This window comes from Muscardinus avellanarius (assembly GCF_963383645.1).
Source record: "Muscardinus avellanarius genome assembly, chromosome: 10".
In the NCBI taxonomy this organism is placed as follows: domain Eukaryota; kingdom Metazoa; phylum Chordata; class Mammalia; order Rodentia; family Gliridae; genus Muscardinus; species Muscardinus avellanarius.
In genome coordinates this window covers 1139935-1159007 of record NC_137796.1, presented here as the reverse complement: position 1 = coordinate 1159007, position 19073 = coordinate 1139935, and the positions used below count along the sequence as shown (strand labels likewise).

At 58.4% G+C, this 19073-nt stretch overlaps 1 protein-coding gene across 1 annotated transcript; it reads right to left on the bottom strand.

Annotated features, from left to right (window-relative positions):
• Positions 1 to 874: 874 nt before the first annotated feature.
• Positions 875 to 7842, bottom strand: MVD (mevalonate diphosphate decarboxylase; the record flags this gene model as incomplete). Its single annotated transcript, XM_080704045.1, has 10 exons — positions 875 to 955; positions 1338 to 1446; positions 2307 to 2422; positions 2605 to 2823; positions 2919 to 2993; positions 3209 to 3408; positions 3823 to 3969; positions 4154 to 4268; positions 4682 to 4752; positions 7773 to 7842. The coding sequence occupies 10 exons, from the start codon at positions 7840 to 7842 to the stop codon at positions 875 to 877; spliced, it is 1203 nt and encodes a 400-aa protein (XP_080560171.1).
• Between the last annotated feature and the right edge of the window lie 11231 nt (positions 7843 to 19073).

Below are 19073 nucleotides of genomic sequence, written 5' to 3'. Positions count from 1 at the left end.
AGCAGCTGGGGCAGCAAAGCCGCTGGCCTGTCCTGGAACACCCTCCCAACCCCCCCAGGACCAGGGTGCCCTGACCACTGGGGGGCTGCTGTGGCCTGGGGCCTTCCCCAGGAGGGGAGGGGTGCCGGGAAGAGGAGCCGGGTAGGGCAGGACCCAGGACCCGGCTCTGGCTGAGGCTGGTAGCTTGGCAGGGGCAGGAGGGCAGCCTGGCATCTCCTGGGGAGGTGCCACCTGCTTCTGGGCTGTCCCTCCATGGGAGGCACACCAGGTATTGCCTGCAGTCTGCCTTGGGCCTCTGCACCGGGGACCCGGTCCAGGCCCGCCAGGACCGTGAGGGGGACTGGGAAAGCCGTCAGGCTGGTTCTGCCACCCTCCTCCAGTGGGGCAGGTGGCAGACCCTCCGACCAGGGAGGCCAAGACGCACGCACGCAAGAGGCGGGAACACGCGGAGGCGGCCAGTCCAACACTGGGTTTATTCCTGCACAGCAATCACAGGGCCCCGCTCGACACCCGCCACCGGGAGGAGCCACTGGTCTTTTTATACAGAAACATCCCACCCGCGCAGGATTCTGAGGCCAAGCCAGGCAATTCGCAGCGGTTCCGGCAGCACCAGCAGCTGGAAGGGAGGTGGAGGGCCGGAGCTGGCTCCGGAGCCCGGCCGCAGCCAGTCCGCCAACTCCCAAGGCTGAGCACAGGGCCGGCAGGGGGCTGCGAGGCACTCTGTGGGGACCGGCCCCCAACTGCCCGGGCAGCCGCAGGGGACCGCTCCACGTCCCCGACGGTGACTTGGCCAGGCGTGCTGCCAGGCGGGGCCAGGCGCCCATGAGTTCCCACAGGAAGGCGGGAGGCCCCAGAGCCCTGACCCCAGACATGGTCAGGCAGCCGGCTTGGGCAGGCCGTCAGGGCCCAGGAGATGAACATGGGGCTCTTCCAGGACTTGAGGGCCCGGCCCCACCTGGGGGTAGAGAAGTATCAGGTCACGGGGTGACAGCGCCTGCCCCGGGAGTCTTCAGCGGGGTGGGTTACACTGGGGAGGGCTGCCCTGAACCCCGCCTCTTCCAGGTCTGCCCAAGCCCTCCGGGCCAGGCCGAGTGCCCCAGAGTCATGGGAACGCTTCCCCCGAGCTGCCGAGCGAAAGCAGGGGTCCTGCTCCCTGGCATGGCCCCTGCGCTGGGAACTGGCTCTGAGCAGCCCAGGAGTCGCCTGCTCACCGGAGAGGCCACTCTCCACCCCTCCCCAGCACCCCTGCCCTCCTTGGGGTCACACAAGCACCCCAAGGCCCACGCGAGGTGAGCTGCAGGACGCATGCCAACGGGGAGAGGCCCGCGGGGCCTCACCTGGGTAGCGAGGATGTACTGGACCGCGCCGGGCGTGGGCTCCATGGCCAGCGCAGCCTTCAGCTCGTCAGAGAGGGGTGCAGGTGGCACCGGAAGCCCCTTCAGAAACCTGGAGCAAACGAGGCAGGTGGTGCGTGCGGGCTCTGCAGAGTGGACGCCGCGGCAGGCAGCCCACGGCAGGACAGGTGTCCAAGGCAGGTGGGGGCAGCTGGCCATGTGTGGAGGGCAGCAAGACAGTCTGGGAGAGGGTGGGATCGAGGTACAGCAGCGGACCCCAGCCCAGCAGTGACCACAACCACGGGGCGCTCGGCGCACATGGCGGCTCGAGCGCGTCAGGTGGGAGCAGGGCTCTGCTTAGACCTCTCTCTAAACAGCGAGCGATCAGCACACTCCTCGGAGCACAGGCTACACTGCTGTTTCTTCTTGTTTTGTGTGTGTGGTGCTGGGGATGGAACCCAGGGGCTTTCTACCTCGGGCTACACTCCCAGACTGACTATACTTTATTTGGAAACAGGGTCTCACTCAGTGGCTGAGAGCCTCACTCAGTGGCTGAGGCTGGCTTCGAACCTGTGCCATCCTACTGTTGAGCCTCCCAAGTGCTGGGATGCCAAGCGTGCCCACCACGCCCGGCTCTGCACGCTGTTTCTAACAAAAGCAAGTGCCTGTTCCCTGGGGAAGGGCCTGTTCTCCCATCCAAGTTCCACCAGGCGGGCCCCGTGAGGCTTCTGAGCTCAGCTACGACGTGACGTGTTCAGGGGCGCGCTGCTTCGTAGGAGGGGGATGTGGGTGCCATTCACACGTGTGTGCACCCGAGTGACGCTACATGGTGTGAGAGCCAGGCAGCACGGCCGAGGCCCCTGCGTGGGATGGCCTGCCGGAGCCTGGGCTCTGTGCCACGACCTTTGGGCACCACTGCTCCTGGCAGGGCGCTACGCACGCTGCAGGCGGGAGGGCAAGGGAGCCACTCACGTGTCCCCGTTCTCCTTCGGGGGGAAGCTGTGCCTCACAGCGGCTACAAATTCAGCCACAGTGTCCTCCAGGGTGAAGATGACGGCGTTGGGGCCCGCGTCGAACGTGTAGGCCACCTGGAACCCACAGCAGCTCAGACGGGGCCACGGGCACCCTGGCCTCGGTCCCCCACTCGGGAAAGGCAGCGGGGGCAACGCTAGCCACGAAACAGTGCCGAGGAAGGGGCTGGGCTCCGTGCTCCGCCCGAGCCGGCACCGCCTGGCCCGTCCAGAGCCCCGCCCCGGGCCCACACCGGCACCTTCGCCTGCCCGTGATGGGCGTTGAAGCTGTGCACCAGCCGGATGATGCGTCTCGACGTGTCGTTGAGGTACGAGATGGGCGGGAAGGTGTCCAGGCAGGTGGCGTGGAACTGGTTGCTGTCCTGCATGGTGAGCCGGGCGAAGCCCTGGAAGTCCCGCGCCTGGATGCAGCGGGTCATCTCCTGCATGCGCGCCGGCACCACCGACTCGGCCCGGAACTGCAAGGCCGGGCCCCAAGGAGGCGCTGTGACCGGGTGTGGCTGCAGGCTTGCGCCCCCTCGTCAGAAGCCCAGGACCCCCAGGCCTGCCTCACCTTGAGCAGGGCGCTGGTGTCCACGCTGGCCTGCATGCCCAGTGTGCTGCCCGTCAGCTTCCTCTCAGCGCTCACCTGCGGGAGAGCGGACGCTGGGTCTCTGTGGCCCTCAGACCCCACCCAGCAGCAACCTCCCTCTGCTGGGGCGGAGGCTGGGCCAGAAGCCAGGACGTCCTACAGGGGCCCGGCCACAGCCCCTGCAAGGAGAGCCGCCCTGCCGCCCAGCCTCGGTCAGGCCCCTAACCCCTGCTGGCCAGCCAGCCACCGGCTCCCCGGCCCACTGCACTCACCACCAGGACCAGGACGCGGAGCTGGGGCCAGTGCAGCTCAGGGGCCACCTGCCGGGCCACGCTGTCCTTCCCGTCTGCCCGCTCCCCCATCTGCCACTCCACAAAGCCCCCATACAGGCTTCGGCAGGCGCTGCCCGAGCCACGGCGGGCCACTTCCGAGAGGTCGCCCTCGACCCCATAGACGCGGGCCAGGGTATAGGCTGCAGGCAGAAGCGAGGGAGTCAGCCGGGGATGGGGTTTTGGGGTGAATAGGGTCCAGCTCAGGCTGCACTCAGCACCAACACACAGACCCCCCACACACACACACAGAGCCTCGCTAAGTTGCCGAGGCTGGCCTCGAACCTGTGATCCTCCTGTCTCAGCCTCCCAAGTACTGGGATTACAAGCCTGTGGCACCACGGCTTACACCAGTTTTAGGTGGGTTCTACTGCTCACAACCTGGAGGGCCTGCTCGGAGCAGCAGGAAGATATAAGTGTTCCAGGAAGAGGCTGAATTCAAGAGAGGTGGCGGAGGGTGTTGGGCCGAGCCTGTGGGGGCTCCCCAGACGCTGTGAGGGTGGTGCGCCTCCTGCTTCGACACACAGGACCCAGGACCTCGCTCTGCGGGTACCCACCGAGGCAGGCATAGCCCGCCGCCGAGGAGGCCAGGCCGGCGGCAGTGGGGAAGTTGTTCACCGAGGCAACGTGCACCTTGTAGCCGAGGCTGAGGGGCAGGGAGTCCCCATCCCCCGCACTCCTCCGTTTCCGGGCCAGGCGGCGAACTGCGGGGAGGAGAGACGCTGAGTGGTCCTGGCCTGCTCCTGGCATCTGCGTGCTCGTGGGTAGGGAAAGCCCAGGCCCTCGCCGTCCCCCAGCCATGCCATCTGTCCCTGGCAGGAGGGGCCGAGGGGCAGAAGTCCTGCAGGGACCTGGCCCCGCCAAGGCACAGGGCAGCGGGCCACTCACTCTCCCGCAGGCAGGCCTGGAGGCGCGGCTGGCCCACATCCTCCTCCCGGCCGTTCAGCCAGATGCGGTCCTCCGTGAAGTCTTTGCTGATGACAGCTGTCGTGGTGGTCTTCAGCTGGGAGGAAAACTAGGGCCACTCAGGGGCATGCTGGGGCGGGTGCCCAAGAGCCCCTTCTGTGGAGGCCTGGCCCCTGGCCCCACAGCCACTCACTGGGACAGGATGTCCTGGTGGGACGGCAGGTCGACCGGGGCCTCTCCTGGCCAGACAGTGAGGAACCCGGAGACCCGTGGGAATGTCACCCAGGCCTGCTCTCTGCTGCACAGGGCAGCGCCCACGCCCACCTCCCACAGCAGAACATGGGTGCAGGCCCTCCTGGCGGAGGGGCGGGGTCTCTAAATGCATGTACGTGGGGAGGGGCACGGACGCTGCCTGGGCCCCCGTGAGGCCGCAGTTCCCTGGCTCAGGTGAGTGGCCAAGGCTGGGCGGCTTGGAGAGCACGCCCACTGAGGTCCTGACAGCACACTCACCTGGTCCTGGTGCAGGGTGACGCTCAGAGACGAGTTGATGGGCAGGATAAGCTCCTCGTCCCGCTTCCCCCCTGGAAGGGACACACAAGGCCGGCCAGTGGGTGTCCAGGCTGCTCCCCGCCACCCGCCCCAGCACCCCCAGCCCATCCATCCCAATCCTGCTCTACTTTTGGGGGTACTGGGGATGGAACACAGGAGCATTCTACCTCCGAGCTGTGCCCCCAGCCCTATTTTGTTTTTTATTTGGAAACAGGGTCTCACTAAGTTGTGGTGGTCCTGGCTGCAAACCTGGGATCCTCGTGTCTCAGCCTCCCAAGTCCTGGGATTACGAGCGTGCCCACCACGCCTGGCTGTGACCCTGCTGTTACCGCACAACCTGAGTCCTCTGTCTGCCATGCCGCCAACCTCAGGAAGCCCTCCTGGATTCCCAGAACAGAGCTGGAGGCAGCCGCCTCCGCGCCATGGCTCCTGCTCATTCACTCTCTCCACAAACCCTCCCGCCCGCTGGCGCAGGTCGAGCCTGCTCGTGGCGGCTCTTGGCCTTCTCCTGGGCCTGCCTGCCCACCCAACAGGAGCCCAGTTCCTGGCAACTCCAACTCCACGCTCCCAGGCACATCCGTGCCCCACAGATGATGGTACACGGAGTGAACCTTCCGGAAGGACGGGAGTGCGAGGCTCTCCCTGGGAGCTCATGGCACTTTGTCTCATTTATGTCGCTCATCAGATGCGCGGGCGCTCAGTGGGTTCTGCGATAAGGTGCGCCTGGGCGATGTCCTTGGAGCAGGGGACCGCCCCGGCCAGCGCAGACCGCTGCAGGGAGGCGGGCAGGTGTGCTGGCCCGGTTCTGCCCACTGAGCACACTAGAAGCCAGGTATTTGGGAGAACTAGGAGACTCCAGACCAGGGTCCTCGGACCCAGACACGGCCTGGGTCTCTCTGCCCGACAGGCCCCAGACCTGTACCCTGGGGAGCCCGAAACTGCCAATGGGCACAGACAACCAAGGCCTGGGGAGCCCGAAACTGCCAATGGACAGACAACCAAGGCCTGTTCTTACTAGGCAGGGACCAGGAAAGGGCAGCCAGGGAGACGCGGCTGCTGCTCTGCTCTAGCCCATCATGCCACAGCCAAGGCCCTGGGGGAGCCGGGCCTCCCTCCCTTGCTGGGCTGGGAGGGGAGCGCCGGGCCCTCGCCCCTCCCTGGAGGAGCGGGTGGCTTTCATCTGAGTAGGGCGCCTGGACTTCACCCCACCTGCAGTGACGGGTGCTCCTCCCGCTCTGCTGGGTGCTGCCACCGGCCTGGCAGACAGGACCTTGGCAGCCGGCTCCCCACCCCACAGTAACACCCACACCATCCAGGAGCCACACCTTCTGTACCTACCCACAGTAATGAGGTCTAAAGAAGACCCAGGGTCTTCTACAGAAAATCAGAAAATGTCACACCAAGGAAAGATCTCTGAGAAAAAGCACATAACTCACAGGTGCCCGTTATGAGATGTCAGCACATGCTTGTAATCCCGGTACTTGGGAGGCTGAGACAGGAGCATTGTAGGTTCTAAGCCAGCCTCAACAGCTTAGTTAGGCTCTCAGCAACTTAGTGAGACCCTGTTTCCAAATAAAATATAAAAATAGATCTGGAGTATAGCCCGGAGGTAGAAGGCCCCTGGGTTCTACCCCAGTACCAAAAATATAAATGAATAAAAAATAAAAACCCTCACCAACTTAGCAAGATCCTGTTTCCAGGATCTTTCTTGGGATGTAGCTTGGACATAGAATGTCCCTGAGTTCAGTCCCCAGTACCGCAAAAAACAAACAAACAAAAACCATGTACACAAAAAGGCATATCACCAAAGAGAACACACAGATGCAGGCAGGGGCAGGAAGAGACAGTTGACACCATCAGGGAAATGCAGAAGCCAGTGACCAAGCCGTCACCATCTGCCTGTCAGAACGGCTACAACCGGGACAACACGGAACGCTGACGAGGGTGTGGAAAGACAGGACGTGCACGCACTGGCAGTGGGGACGAAAACACACAGACACGCCGGGAAACTGTCTGACAGTTCCTCAAAAAGTCAACAGCATCTACCAGGTGGCAGCTCCACTCCTGGGCATTCCTCCCGGAAGAACAGAAGCTGAGGACCTGCACACAAATGTGCACAGCCCAGTAGTTTAGCTGGGCTCACACTGGGAACAAGCCGGATGTCCACGGAGGGCGCACGGCTAGACAAAGGCCTACCCTGTAGGATGATGCCTCTCACAAGAGGCTAGGAGCTCCTGACTCCTAGCCTCTTATGCAGAATATTTTATTCTGCATAATTTTCTGGGAATTTTGTCCAGGTCATTGGACAAAATTCCCAGAAAATTATGCAGAATAAAATTAGCCAAACACAAAATTTACAGGCCCTGCGATTCTCGAAATGACCGAGGATGGGGAACAGGGCTGCCAAGGCAGAGGGAGGGGAGGGACCAGTTTTGGATGGTGGCATTACTCCAGATTCAGAGGAGGCGTAGGGAGAGGTGGGAATGGCCAGAGGCTGCCACTGCAGGTGCACCACCGCTATATTAAGTCTAAATCCCCCCCCCCCCGAGGTACTGGGGATGGAACCCAGGGGCATTCTACCTCCACGCTACACCCCCAGCCCTATTTTATATTCTTTATTTATATCTTTATTTTTTCTTTTTGCGGGTCTGGGGATGGAGCCCAGGGACATTCGATCCCCGAGCTACACCCCCTGCCCTATTTTGTATTCTTTATCTTGAAAAAGGGTCTCAAGGAATCGCAAAGGCCTCCCCAGGTAGCTGAGGCTGGCCGAACCGCGGCCCTCCGGTCCCCGCCCCGAGTGCCGGGATGACAGGCGTCGCCCAGGCCCGGCTCAGTCTGCATCTTAAGTGTCCAAGGCCAGGCGCCCCAGCTCGGGCCTGCAGGCGCGGCCGCCCCGCGAGCGTGCGGTCGAGGGAGGAGCCGTCCGCGTGCAGCCCTCCGTCTCCATCCCGGGCCCGCGACCCGCACCCCAGGTCCGCGACGCCCCGAGCCCGCCGAGCCCGCCCCGCGACCCCCTCCCGGGCCCCGCAACCTGGCCCGCGGCGCTCACAGTACTTGATGACCGCGATGTTGACCGGCGCGGTGCAGGTGACGACCACCGGCGACTTGTCGGAGGCCATACCGGCGGCGCCCGGCACCCACAGCTCTCCGCGACCAGCGGCCGGGACCCCGCCGACCCGGCTCCGCCGCCTCACGCGCTGCCGTGCGATTGGCCCGCACGGACCCGGCTGCTCGCTCATTGTCCAATCGGCGGCCGGCCGAGCCCCCGCTCCGCCTCTCAGCCAATGAGAGGGATCGGACGATGGGCCGCCGACGCTAAGCCCGCCCCCGCTCGCTGGAGGCTCCGGCTGGGCCTGCGCGGGCGGTGTGCGCAGGCGCAGACTGGGGGCGTGCCTTCTGGGGCGGGGGCGCGGCGCCGGCGGGAGCCGGTGTTGCTGGATGCCAGGGGCTGGGCCCCCCCTCACCCCAGGATCCTCCGGGACCCGGCAACCCCAGGGCCTTCGGCCCACAGTCTCGGGTCCTCCCAGCGCCCCGCCTGTGTCCTGGGGGCCCTTGTGTCCCCATCCCGGGTTCCTCGTGCCTGGATCTTGGGGTCCCCGCGCCCGCGTCCCAGGGTCGAATAGCCCCATCCTGGGTTCCCCGCGCCCGCGCCCTGGAGTCCCCAGCTCTGCTCCGGGCCACCTGTGTCCACATCGTGAGGTCTTCTGAGCCCCGCACCCTGGGGCCTCCACTGGCCACACACCCAGGCAGCCCGTGCTGCTGGAGTGTCTAGGCTGCTGAGATCGACATTTTCAAACGTTCCCACCCACCTTTAAGCTCCACACAAGGAAGGACTTTGTCGATTTTGAAAGGACAAATTTTGACCACACCAGAGACCACCTTGTGGCCAAGAGATTTATTGGAGGGGCCGGTATGAAAGGAAGAAAGAGAGACAGACAGACAGAGGGGGAGAGAGAGAAAAGAATCCAGGAGGAGAGGGAGCGCATGCTGGGGTCAGTGTTAAATAGGGGGTTGGGGTTACAGATTGGGGGCTAATAGGCTAGGAGAAATGCCCTTTAACTAATTGGCTAGAGTCCCATGGGAGAGGGTCGTGCGGCCAGGTAATTGGCTCGGGGGTCAGTGAGGAATAGACCTTTCACTGATTGGCCAAGGGCACCAGGAGGGGGGCAGGTCTCCCAGGTAAGTGACCAGCTGTGGTCAGAAGGGGATGGTAGCTTAACTGTTCAGACCAGGGCCTTTCAGGAGACTTAGCTTATGGGGTCTGAAGTAAGAACCTAATTCATCTAACAGATTTTTTTTTTTTTTTTTACTATTGAAAATGATTGGCACGAGCCGGGCGTTGTGGTGCACGCTTGTAATCCCAGCATTTGGGAGGCTGAGACCAGAGGATCGCAGTTTGCGGACAGCCTCAGCTACTTAGTGAGGCCTTCCGCAATTTAGTGAGACCCTGCTTCAAAATAAAGAATAAAAAATTGGGCAGGAGGTGTACCTCGGAGGTCAAATGCCTCTGGGTTCCATCTCCAGACCTGCAAAAAAAAAAAAAAAAAAAAGGTTGGCACATTTATACATACTTAGGGTTTTGTAAAATATGCATAACAAAAACGAACTCAGTCCTTCTTAAGTGTAGAGTGGCATTAACTGTATTTACAGCGTGCCAACATCATTATCCTAGAATGTTTTCCCCAAACCCTGTCCCCAGCAGACACTAACTTCCAATTTCCCCTTTATTTTTAGCTTTAAAATGGTTCGAAGCCGGCCGGGCGTGGTGGCTGGCGCACGCTTGTAATCCCCGCACTTGGGAGGCGGAGACAGGAGGATGGTGCTGGTTCGGAGCCAGCCTTGCTGGCTTAAGAGACCCTGTTTCCAAATAAAAAAATATATTAAAAAATAGGTCTGGGAGTGTAGCCCGCATGTAGAAGGGCTTCCAGGAACCCCAGTACCACCAAAAAAAAAAAAAAAAAGGTTCGAAACCAGATGTGGTGGTGCACACTTGTAATCCCAGCATTTGGGAGGCTGAGACGGGAGGATCACAGTTCACAGGCAGTCTCGGCTACTTAGTGAGGCCCTCTGCAACTCAGTGAGACCCTGTTTCAAAATAAAGAATAAAATATAGGGCTGGGGGTGTAGCTCAGAGGTAGAATGCCCCTGGGTTCCATCCCCAGTACCTCAAAAAAAAAATGTTTGAATTTCAGCAAATACAAGAGCATACGATATGTAGTGTCCACCCTGGGCCCAGCCACCCAGTTCTGTTCCCAGAAGCAGCACTCTTACCAAGCCGTTGCCACATTCAGCGATGTTTATGCACAGTACGAGCACATAGTTCCTCGCCTTGCCTTTTCTGATCATGTATTTCTTGAAGAGCATCCTGACTCAGTACCAAAAGCGCTTGCTTGTTGTCTAGACAGCCCATAATTTATTCAGCCTATCCCTGTCCATGGACAATTGGGCTGTTACCAAGTTTTTGATACTATAAGAGTGCTTTTCTACACTTTCCCTCATGTTTCTGTAGAAGTTCCTGGAAGTGGAGTCTTTGGGCCAAGTAATAAGTGCCTGAGGTCATTCTGATAACTGCTGGCAGGTTGCCCCTCCGTGGAAAAATCGGCTCTGTGGTTCAGCGTTCCCCGCCACATCTCTCCAGCACCGTGAGAAAGTGAGTACACCTTTGCACCCCCGTGGACCACCTGTCCCATCCCGCGCTGTGCAAATGTGCATTTCAGGTACCTATCGTTTTTCATTTCTCCTGCAATCACTCTTCTGCTTTATTAAAAGCCACTGAGTGTTCTTTTCAGATGGTGAGTTGTTCTGCGCTCACCGAGCCCTCCACCAAAGGGCAGAGCCAGAGGTCACCCAGGGACCTCGGTGGTTCATACTACGCCTTGCTAGGATGAGAAAGACACAGACGCTGTGAAGCATCTGTTTGTACCAGGCACGGGGCTGTGTGCTCTCCTGTATCACTGGGCACCCTGCCTGCCAGTGTTACTGTTTGTAACGACAGCATTACACAGACATGACTTAGGGTCCATTGACAGACCACACCTACCATCTCCAGCCCATCAACGACAGCTACCTTCAAATAGATTTTGTTTTTCTCCGTGTTTCTTTATATAATACGTGCGTGCATGTGTACATGTGTGTATGGGTGTGTGTGTATTTAAATTTTAGGTATGCTGAGCATGGTGGTGCACGCTTGTAATCCCTGCGCTTGGGAGGCTGAGACAGGAGGATCGCACAGGTTCACAGCCAGCCTCAGCTACTTAGGGAGGCTCTCAGCAACTTAGTGAGACCCTGTTTCCAAATAAGAAATAAAATTGGACTGGGATTTAGCTCAGAGATAAAATGCCTCAGGGCTCAATCCCTGGCGCCCCCCACATACACAATACATTTTAGGGAACATTTTTGTTTTGCAGTGTCGGGATTGAACCCAGGCTGCTTCACCAGTGACATTCTCAGCCCGTTGTGTGTGTGTGTGTGTGTGTGTGTGTGTGTGTGTGTGTGTGTGGTGCTGGGGTAGAACCCAGGGGCCTTCTACCTCTGGGCTATACTCCCAGACCTATTTTATATTTTATTTGGAAACAGGGTCTAAGTTGCTGAGAGCCTCACTAAGCAGCTGAGGCTGGCTTGGAACCTGCACCATCCTCCTGTCTCAGCCTCCCAAGTGCGAGGATTACAAGTGTGCACCACCACGCCTGGCTCAGCCCCCCCCTTTTTTTTTTTTTTGGTGGTACTGGGGTTCCTGGAAGCCCTTCTACCTCCGGGCTACACTCCCAGACCTATTTTTACTTTTTTTTTTTTTTTTGGAACAGGGTCTCTTAAGCCAGCATGTGCGGCTGGCTTTGAACCTGCGCGATCCTCCTGTCTCTGCCTCCCAAGTACGGAGATTACAAGCGTGCGCCACCACGCCCGGCTCAGCCCTTTTTTTTAATGGTCAGAGCATATGTGTTGGGGTACGAGATGGGAACATAGAGCCCAAAGCAGACCTGGAGAGGTGCCCCTACCAGGCGCCTGTGAGGTGGGCAGAGGCCGAGCCCCGGGTTGGAGGTCCTCAATGCCAGATGGTCACCCAGGTCACCTGTACCTCAGGTGCGTGTGTGCACGCGTGTGCATATTTCTGGGAAGTGCAAACGGGCCCAGGTGTGTGAGACACGAGGAGGGTCTTCAGAGAAACAAGGATGACCACAGCGGGGCAGGGCCAGCAGGGCTGAGCCCTAACTGTGGCCCCAGCGAGGCCTGGGCGGCCGGCAGGGGGCGCCCGCGCGCAGCCTCAGTCCCAGGGGCTGCAGGACCTGAGCCGCCGGGTCAGCCCGGCGATTTCTGTGTTCATTTCAGCTCAGTGCGCCAGGAGTGCTCAGAGCGAACGTCTCCAGGGCACTGAGCAGATGTGAAGCCCTGGGCCGGGGCTGGACAGCAGCAACAGGCCTTCCCGGCAGAGGGCATGGCCGCCCAGGGCTGGGGACAGCGCAGACCCGGCCCAGCAAGGACAACAGCTGCCGGCTGTCGCTTGCCAAGGGACCCAGGGTAGAGGCGGTGGGCTGGCCTCTCGGGACGGGGGCCAGCTGAGGGGAGCGGAGTGAGCTCTGTGGCACGGGTGCCAGCGCCTTTGAGGACCCCCTCTGGCCCGGAAGCCCCGCCAGGAGGAGCAGGGACCTGCCCTCCTGGAGGGGAGCGTCCACTCCGCCCGGGGCCCTGTTCCTAAAAGGGAAGCCGGGGCTCCTCCCCACCCGCCTCCCCTTCCCCTCAGTCCTTCCTCAGAGCTGCTTTGGCACTTGCTACTTGGCCTTGAAAAACTAGGACTCTGAGCTGGGTGGTCTCCAAAAGCCCAGTGCTTGGCCCCTGCGGCTGAAGATCTGTCAGTCCAGCATGTGCCACAGCTCGTGCAAAAGCTGGGCGTGGTGGGCATGCTTGTCATCCCAGCGTTTGGGAGGCTGAGACAGGAGGATCACAGTTTGCAGACTCAGCTACTTAGTGAGGCCCTTTGCAACTCAGTGAGACCCTGTTTCAAAACAAAGAATAAAAAATCGGGCTGGGGGTGTTGCTCAGAGGTAGAATGCTCTGGGTTCCATTCCCAGTACCGCAAAAATAAATAAATAAATAAATAAATACAAAAATAAATAAATAATCGGGCTGGGAGTGTAGCTCAGAGGTAGAATGTCCCTGGGTTCCATCCCCAGCACCACACACACACATACACACACACACACACACATAAATAATAATAATAAATTAAATAAGATGAGCGCCAGTCACCTGCGGCATCTCTGAAGCTCCGTGACGCATTCTGCACCCACCTCTCTCTGTCCCCTTGCCTAAGCCCGGGCTTGCTGGCTGGCTCTGGCTCCTCCTTCCAGTCTGATCCTGGACCGGTGCTCCACGGGTCCTCCCGAGACCTGGCCCCTCCTGCGCAGCTGTGTGTCCAAGAGACCGCTCAACTCCTAGGATGGAGGCCATGGAGATCCAGGGCAAAGGGAAAGGAGTCGGCGTTGCCGGGCCCAGTGGTTCCGCAGAGAAGCACCTGCTGGCATCCTGGGAAAGGCAGGAATGAGAGGGCAGGAGGTCGCAGCAGACGTGGAATGGTGAATGTTGTAAAGAGGGCTCGCGCCACAGAGGCCCTGAAGGGAGCCTGTCCACACTCCCGGGAGGGAGGACCACCGCGAGCCGCTCTTGGAGTTTTCCACTGTGATCCTGCCCACTCTTTCCTTTTAAGGGCACATTTATATAATGTTCTCATGGTCTCAAAACAAAGCTCTTTTGAGCCAGACGTTATCTGGTTTACTCTCAAACTGTCACTGAGTTTCCTCCTTGCACTAGTGTTTCCTGTTACTATAACCAAATGCCTGTGGGCGGGTGCTTCTACAGAACAGAGGAGCCCGGCGTGGTGGTGCACACCTGTAATTCCAATCCTTGGGAGGCTGGGGTGGGAGGATCACAGTGAGAGACCTGCCTGGGCACCTCAGCAATTTAGTGAGACCTGTTTCAAAATAAAATAGGACTGGACGTGGTGGCGCACGCATGTAATCCAGTACCTGGGAGGCTGAGACGGGAGGATTGCAGTTCGTGGCCAGCCTCAGCTACTTAGCAAGGCCCTCTGCAACTTAGTGAGACCCTGGTTCCAAATAAAGAATAAAAAATAGGGCTGGGAATATAGCTCAGAGGTAGAATGCCCCTGGGTTCAGTCTCCATTTCCATAAAAATAATTAAATAAGTAAGTAAATAAATAAAATAGGAGTGTAGCTCAGAGGTAGAATGCCCCTCAGTTCAACCCCGGCGCACCTCTCTCTCCCTCTCTCTCTCTCTCACACACACGCGCACGCACACAGAATTACTGTGAGTACAGGGCTCCAAGCTGGCAGTGGTCTGGAGTCCAGCGTGGGCTCCCGTCCAGAGGGTCTTTGCTTGTGGATGGTCTATACCTGAGTGGTCGTGAGCTGTGTCTAACTTGGCTCTTTCCTCACGGTGGCCAAAGTACCTGACAAAAACGACTCAGGACCAGGAGTTTACTTGACTCACGGTTCAGAGGCTCAGTCCATGGCTGGCTGGCTCCAAGGCGCGAATGTCATGGCTGCCATGGAGAGAGGAGGAGAGTGGCCCGGGCAGAGGGAGGGGGGGAGGAGGCAGGAAGTAGCCAAGTATCCCATAGTTACCACCCAGTAAGTCCATTCAAATCACTGGTCCCACCAGGCGTGGTGGGCATGCTTGTAATCCCAGCATTCGGGAGGCTGAGACAGGAGGTTCTGGGTTCACAGACAGTCTCAGCTACTTAGTGAGGCCCTTTGCAACTCAGTGAGACCCTGTTTCAAAATAAAGAGCAAAAAATAGTGCTTGGGGTTAGCTTGAAGCTAGAAAGCCCCTGGGTTCTATTCCCAGTACTGCAAAAAACAAAACAAAATAAACACCACTGATCCAGTGCTGAGGTGTGGTTGTACATGCCTGCAATCATACTTGGGAGGCTGGGACAGGAGGGTCACAGATTCAAGGACAGCCTCAGCTACCTAGTAAGGCCCTGTTTCAAAATAAAGAATAAAAAAATATGTCTGGGGAGCCGGGCATGGCGGCGCACACTTGTAATCCCAGTACTTGGAGGCTGAGACAGGAGGATTGCACAGGTTCAAAGCCAGCCTCAGCTACTGAGTGAGGCTCTCAGCAATTTAGTGAGTCCCTGTTTCAAAAAAATATATAAAATAAGTTGGGGGTATTGCCCGGAGGTAGAGGCCCCTAGTTTACCTCCCCAGGACCACACACACACACACACACACACACACACACACACACAAATAGGGCTAGGGGTGTAGCTCAGTGGTAGAATGCCCCTGGATTCAATTCCCAGCAACACACACACACACACACACACACACACACACACACTACTGATCTAGCCATGCATGGTAGCACATGTCTGTAATCCCAATACTTGGGAGGCTGAGACAAGAGGATCACGGGTTTGCAGCTACCATCAGCAAATCAGTGAAATTCTATTTTGAAATTAAGAAGAATAAAATAGGGCTGGAGTGTAGCTCAGAGGTAGAATGCCCTGGGATTCCTTCCCAGTTCCACAAAAAAGAAAGGAAGGAAGGAAATTGCTGAGGCTGGGCCTCAAATCTGCTATCCTCCTGTCTCAGTATCCCAAGCACTGCGCCACCACACCTGACTTTAGCTTGGATTTTTTTTTCAGTACTGGGGATGGAACCCAAGGGTACTCTACCTCTGAGCTGCACCCAGCCCTGTGATTTGGTTGTCCTGAACCTATGCCTCTCTTTTCTTTTCTCTTCTTTTCTTTTCATCCTGGGTATTGAACCTAGGGGCCTTCTACCTCTGAGCTACACCCCCAGCCCACTTTTTTTTTTTTTAATACTGGGGTTCCTGGAAACCCTTCTACTTCTGGGCTACACTCCCAGACCTATTTTATATTTTTATTTGGAAACAGGGTCTCTTAAGCCAGCGCGACTAGCTTCGAACCAGCGTGATCCTCCTGTCTCCGCTTCCCAAGCGCGGGGATTACAAGCGTGAGCCACAACACACAGCCCCAGCCCAATTTTTTATTCTTTATTTTGAAACAGGGCCTCACTAAGTAGCTGAGGCTAGCTGCAAACCTTAATCCACCTGTCTCACCCTCCCAAATGCTGGGATTACAAGCGTGTGCCACCATGCCCAGCTCTATTTTACTTTTTAGGGTGAATCGGGGTGTAAGTCAAAGTAAAGGCCTTGCTAAATTGCTGAGGCTGGCTTCAAACCCATGATCCTCCTGTCTCAGCCTCCCCAGTACTGAGGTTACAGGTGCGGGCCACTGCGCCAGGCTGTCTTCATTTTCAAAGTGGGGCGGCAGGGGTGGGGGTGGGGCTGGTGTTTGCAGCTGCATACAAACTGGGGTGACTCCTCCCCCGCCTTCCCCCAGGGCGAGTCACCAGCCACCCTTACAAAGAACAAAGGAGGCAGATTAGGAGAGATGGAGACCCGGCCTCTGGAGGCAGGTCAGCTGACATGCCTGGAATGGCTTCTGTCCTCCATGACGTGGGAAACTCCTGTCCTGGCTGCCTTGGCCATGCACACTGCCAGGCTGGGAAGCTGGCAGGAGGGGCTGTGTCCACAGCTCTTGGTTAGGAAATAGAGGCCAGGTACAGGGCTCACACCTGTAATCCCAGTAACTTGGGAGGCTGAGACAGGAGGACTGCGCATTCAAGGCCAGACTCAGCAACTTGATGGGATCCTGTTTCAAAATAAAAATAAAAGCCAGGCTGGGCATGGTGGCGCACCCTTGTAATCCCCGCGCTTGGGAGGCAGAGACAGGAGGATCGCGCAGGTTCGAAGCCAGCCACGTGCGCTGGCTTAGGAGACCCTGTTTCCAAATAAAAATGTAAAAATAGGTCTGGGGGTGTAGCCCGTAGGTAGAAGGGCTTCCAGGAACCCCAGTACCACCTAAATAAATAAATAAATAAATGCCAGGCAAAGTGGTGCACGCTCGTAATCACAGTACTTGGGAGGCTGATCCAGGAGGATCCGGGTTTGTAGCCACCCCCTGCTATTTAGTGAGGCCCTCCGCAACTTAGACCGTTTCAAAATAAAGAATAAAAAATAGGGCGGGGGGGGGGTAGCTCAGAGGTAGTAATGGGGATGCCCCTGGGTTCCAGCCCCAGTACTGAAGAAAAAAAGAAAAAGAAAAGAAGATAGGGGTTCTCAGAGGAGTTAAAGGCTGGAGGCTTTCAGCCTAATCTCCCAGGCTGCACCCCCAGAAGCCCACCTCCCGCCACACCCTAGGGGCCTGCTGGGTACCGCCTGGGGAAATCCATTATGATAATTACCCACTTCGGAGATGATAGTCCTCAGACTCCATGACATCAGCTCCAAACATTATTAAGTGAGCTCTTGAGGGGACATTTTATGTCCAGCTAGAACGCTAGCCTAGAAATCTCTTCCCCACTTGTGTACCTCGGTGTCTTGAATTCTGACAGAGGTTGGTATGGTTCTTCTTCTACAGATGAAGAAACCTATTTTTTTTTTAACCAGGGACTGAATTCAGAGGCATTTTACCCCTGAGCTGCACCCCCAGCCTGATTTTATTTCTTATTTGGAAACAGGGTCTCGCTAAATTGCCGAGCGCCCAAGTTGTCGAGGCTGGCTTCAGACCTGCGATCTTCCTGTCTCAGCCTCCCAGGTACTGGGATCACAGGTGCACACCACCCGCCCAGCTGAAACCTGTCTATCTAGTGAACTCGACCCTGACCGAGCTGCCCGGGCTCGCTGCTCTCCCTGGGACCCGCGCAGACCTGGAAACTTGTGTTCCACTGAACTCTGCCAGGGAGCTATACTTAGCCACGTGGGCCGAGGCCAGGGTTGGTTCTCTGAGTATAGATAGTAACAAGTGGGCTATTTTCAAACATCTAGAGAGCCCCTCGGAATATTCTGGGCGGCAGTGATATTTATAGAACCCCCTGGGCTTCTGGAAGCAAAGGCAGCAGCCTCTGCGCCCCTTGGCCTCGGGACGGGCTCTCGCCAGGCGCAGGAGTGAGACCGGGTCACCCAGAGGCCACCTCTCCCCTCACACCTGCTTCCAGGAGGACCGGGAGGCTGGCCTTGAACTTGTGATCCTTCTCTCTCCCACCACACACCCACCACAGATCCAAGTGTGAAGTGAGCATTCTGGTTGGTCTGCTAGTTCTGCTGAGCAACATAAGGTGAAGCAGCTCGGGCGGGCGCCGGGCAGGGCGGGGCTTGCTGAGCGCGGGGTCCTGCCGTTCCGCCCACCGCAGCTCCTGGCAGGTGCCCGCGCGTCCCCCACCCCTGCCAGCCCGCCCCGCGCCGCCCCGGTCTCTGCCAGCCGAGCCCCATGGAGGAGCATTTTCCACGGGCGGGTACTGAAGGGGAACATTCAGCTTTATTTTCGGCCTGTGAAATTCCCTTCCTTCATACCCGACAGGTGCAACTGCCTCATTTAGATATGGAGGCCCAGAAATAGAACGCAATCTACAATATAGCTTCCTTTAGGCATCTCGAAGCTATTTTAAAAGAGCCCTCTGGTGAGGCGCAGGCTCCTGCCTCGCGTCGGCGGGGCCCCTGGCCCGGTGCCGGGGACACGGTTCCTGGCCTCACTGCCCCTCCAGGCCCAGGTGCAGTCACCCCGCCTCCCCCAGCCAGGGAGGCAGGCAGGAGGTAGGGGAGAGAAGGTGACTCCCGGGCCCTTTGCCATGCTTGGGCAGATCCCACCAGTGAAGTCGACGGACCTTTTGCCGATGGAAAGAATCCTGACACCCCCTCCTCAGCTCGGCGGCCTTTGCAGACCCACAGGCGTTCGCAGGCCAGTGAGGCCCCTCTGTCTCCACGTGCGAGAGTCCCAGCCCCAGCGTGGCATGGACAGGGGTCTGTGCAGCTGTGACTAGTTGAGATGGGGTGGGACACAGAGGGACAAGGCCCGCGAAGCCCCAGGTGGAGCCAGGCTGCTGCTGCAGCCAGCAGAGGCAGGACACCAGCCACCTGAGGCTGCGAGGTGGCCACGGTACAGCTGCTGAAGGCCGCCTGGACATGGGGCTTTGGCCTCCGGCACTGAGAGAATGCCTGTGGGCACTTGGTGGTGCATGCCTGTCCACAGGGAGCCTGGGGGCCTAGTCGGGAAATGAGAGTGGTCATTTCAGACTGGGGGGTGCAGCCGCCACTGCCCCAGGTGGCCTACTCAGCAAGGTTGGTCCAGAGCGTCCAAGATCAAGTCAAGACCAAGTTTCCTCTAGGATGTCCCTGAGACCCCTGAAATGTCCATCCAGCTGGCCATCTAGGGCCCTTCAAGGCCTGACCAGGGTGCCCAGGCCAGATTCTCCACTTGCTGCCAAGTGTGGCCTGGAAGCTGGGCACAGTGGCACACGACTGCAAT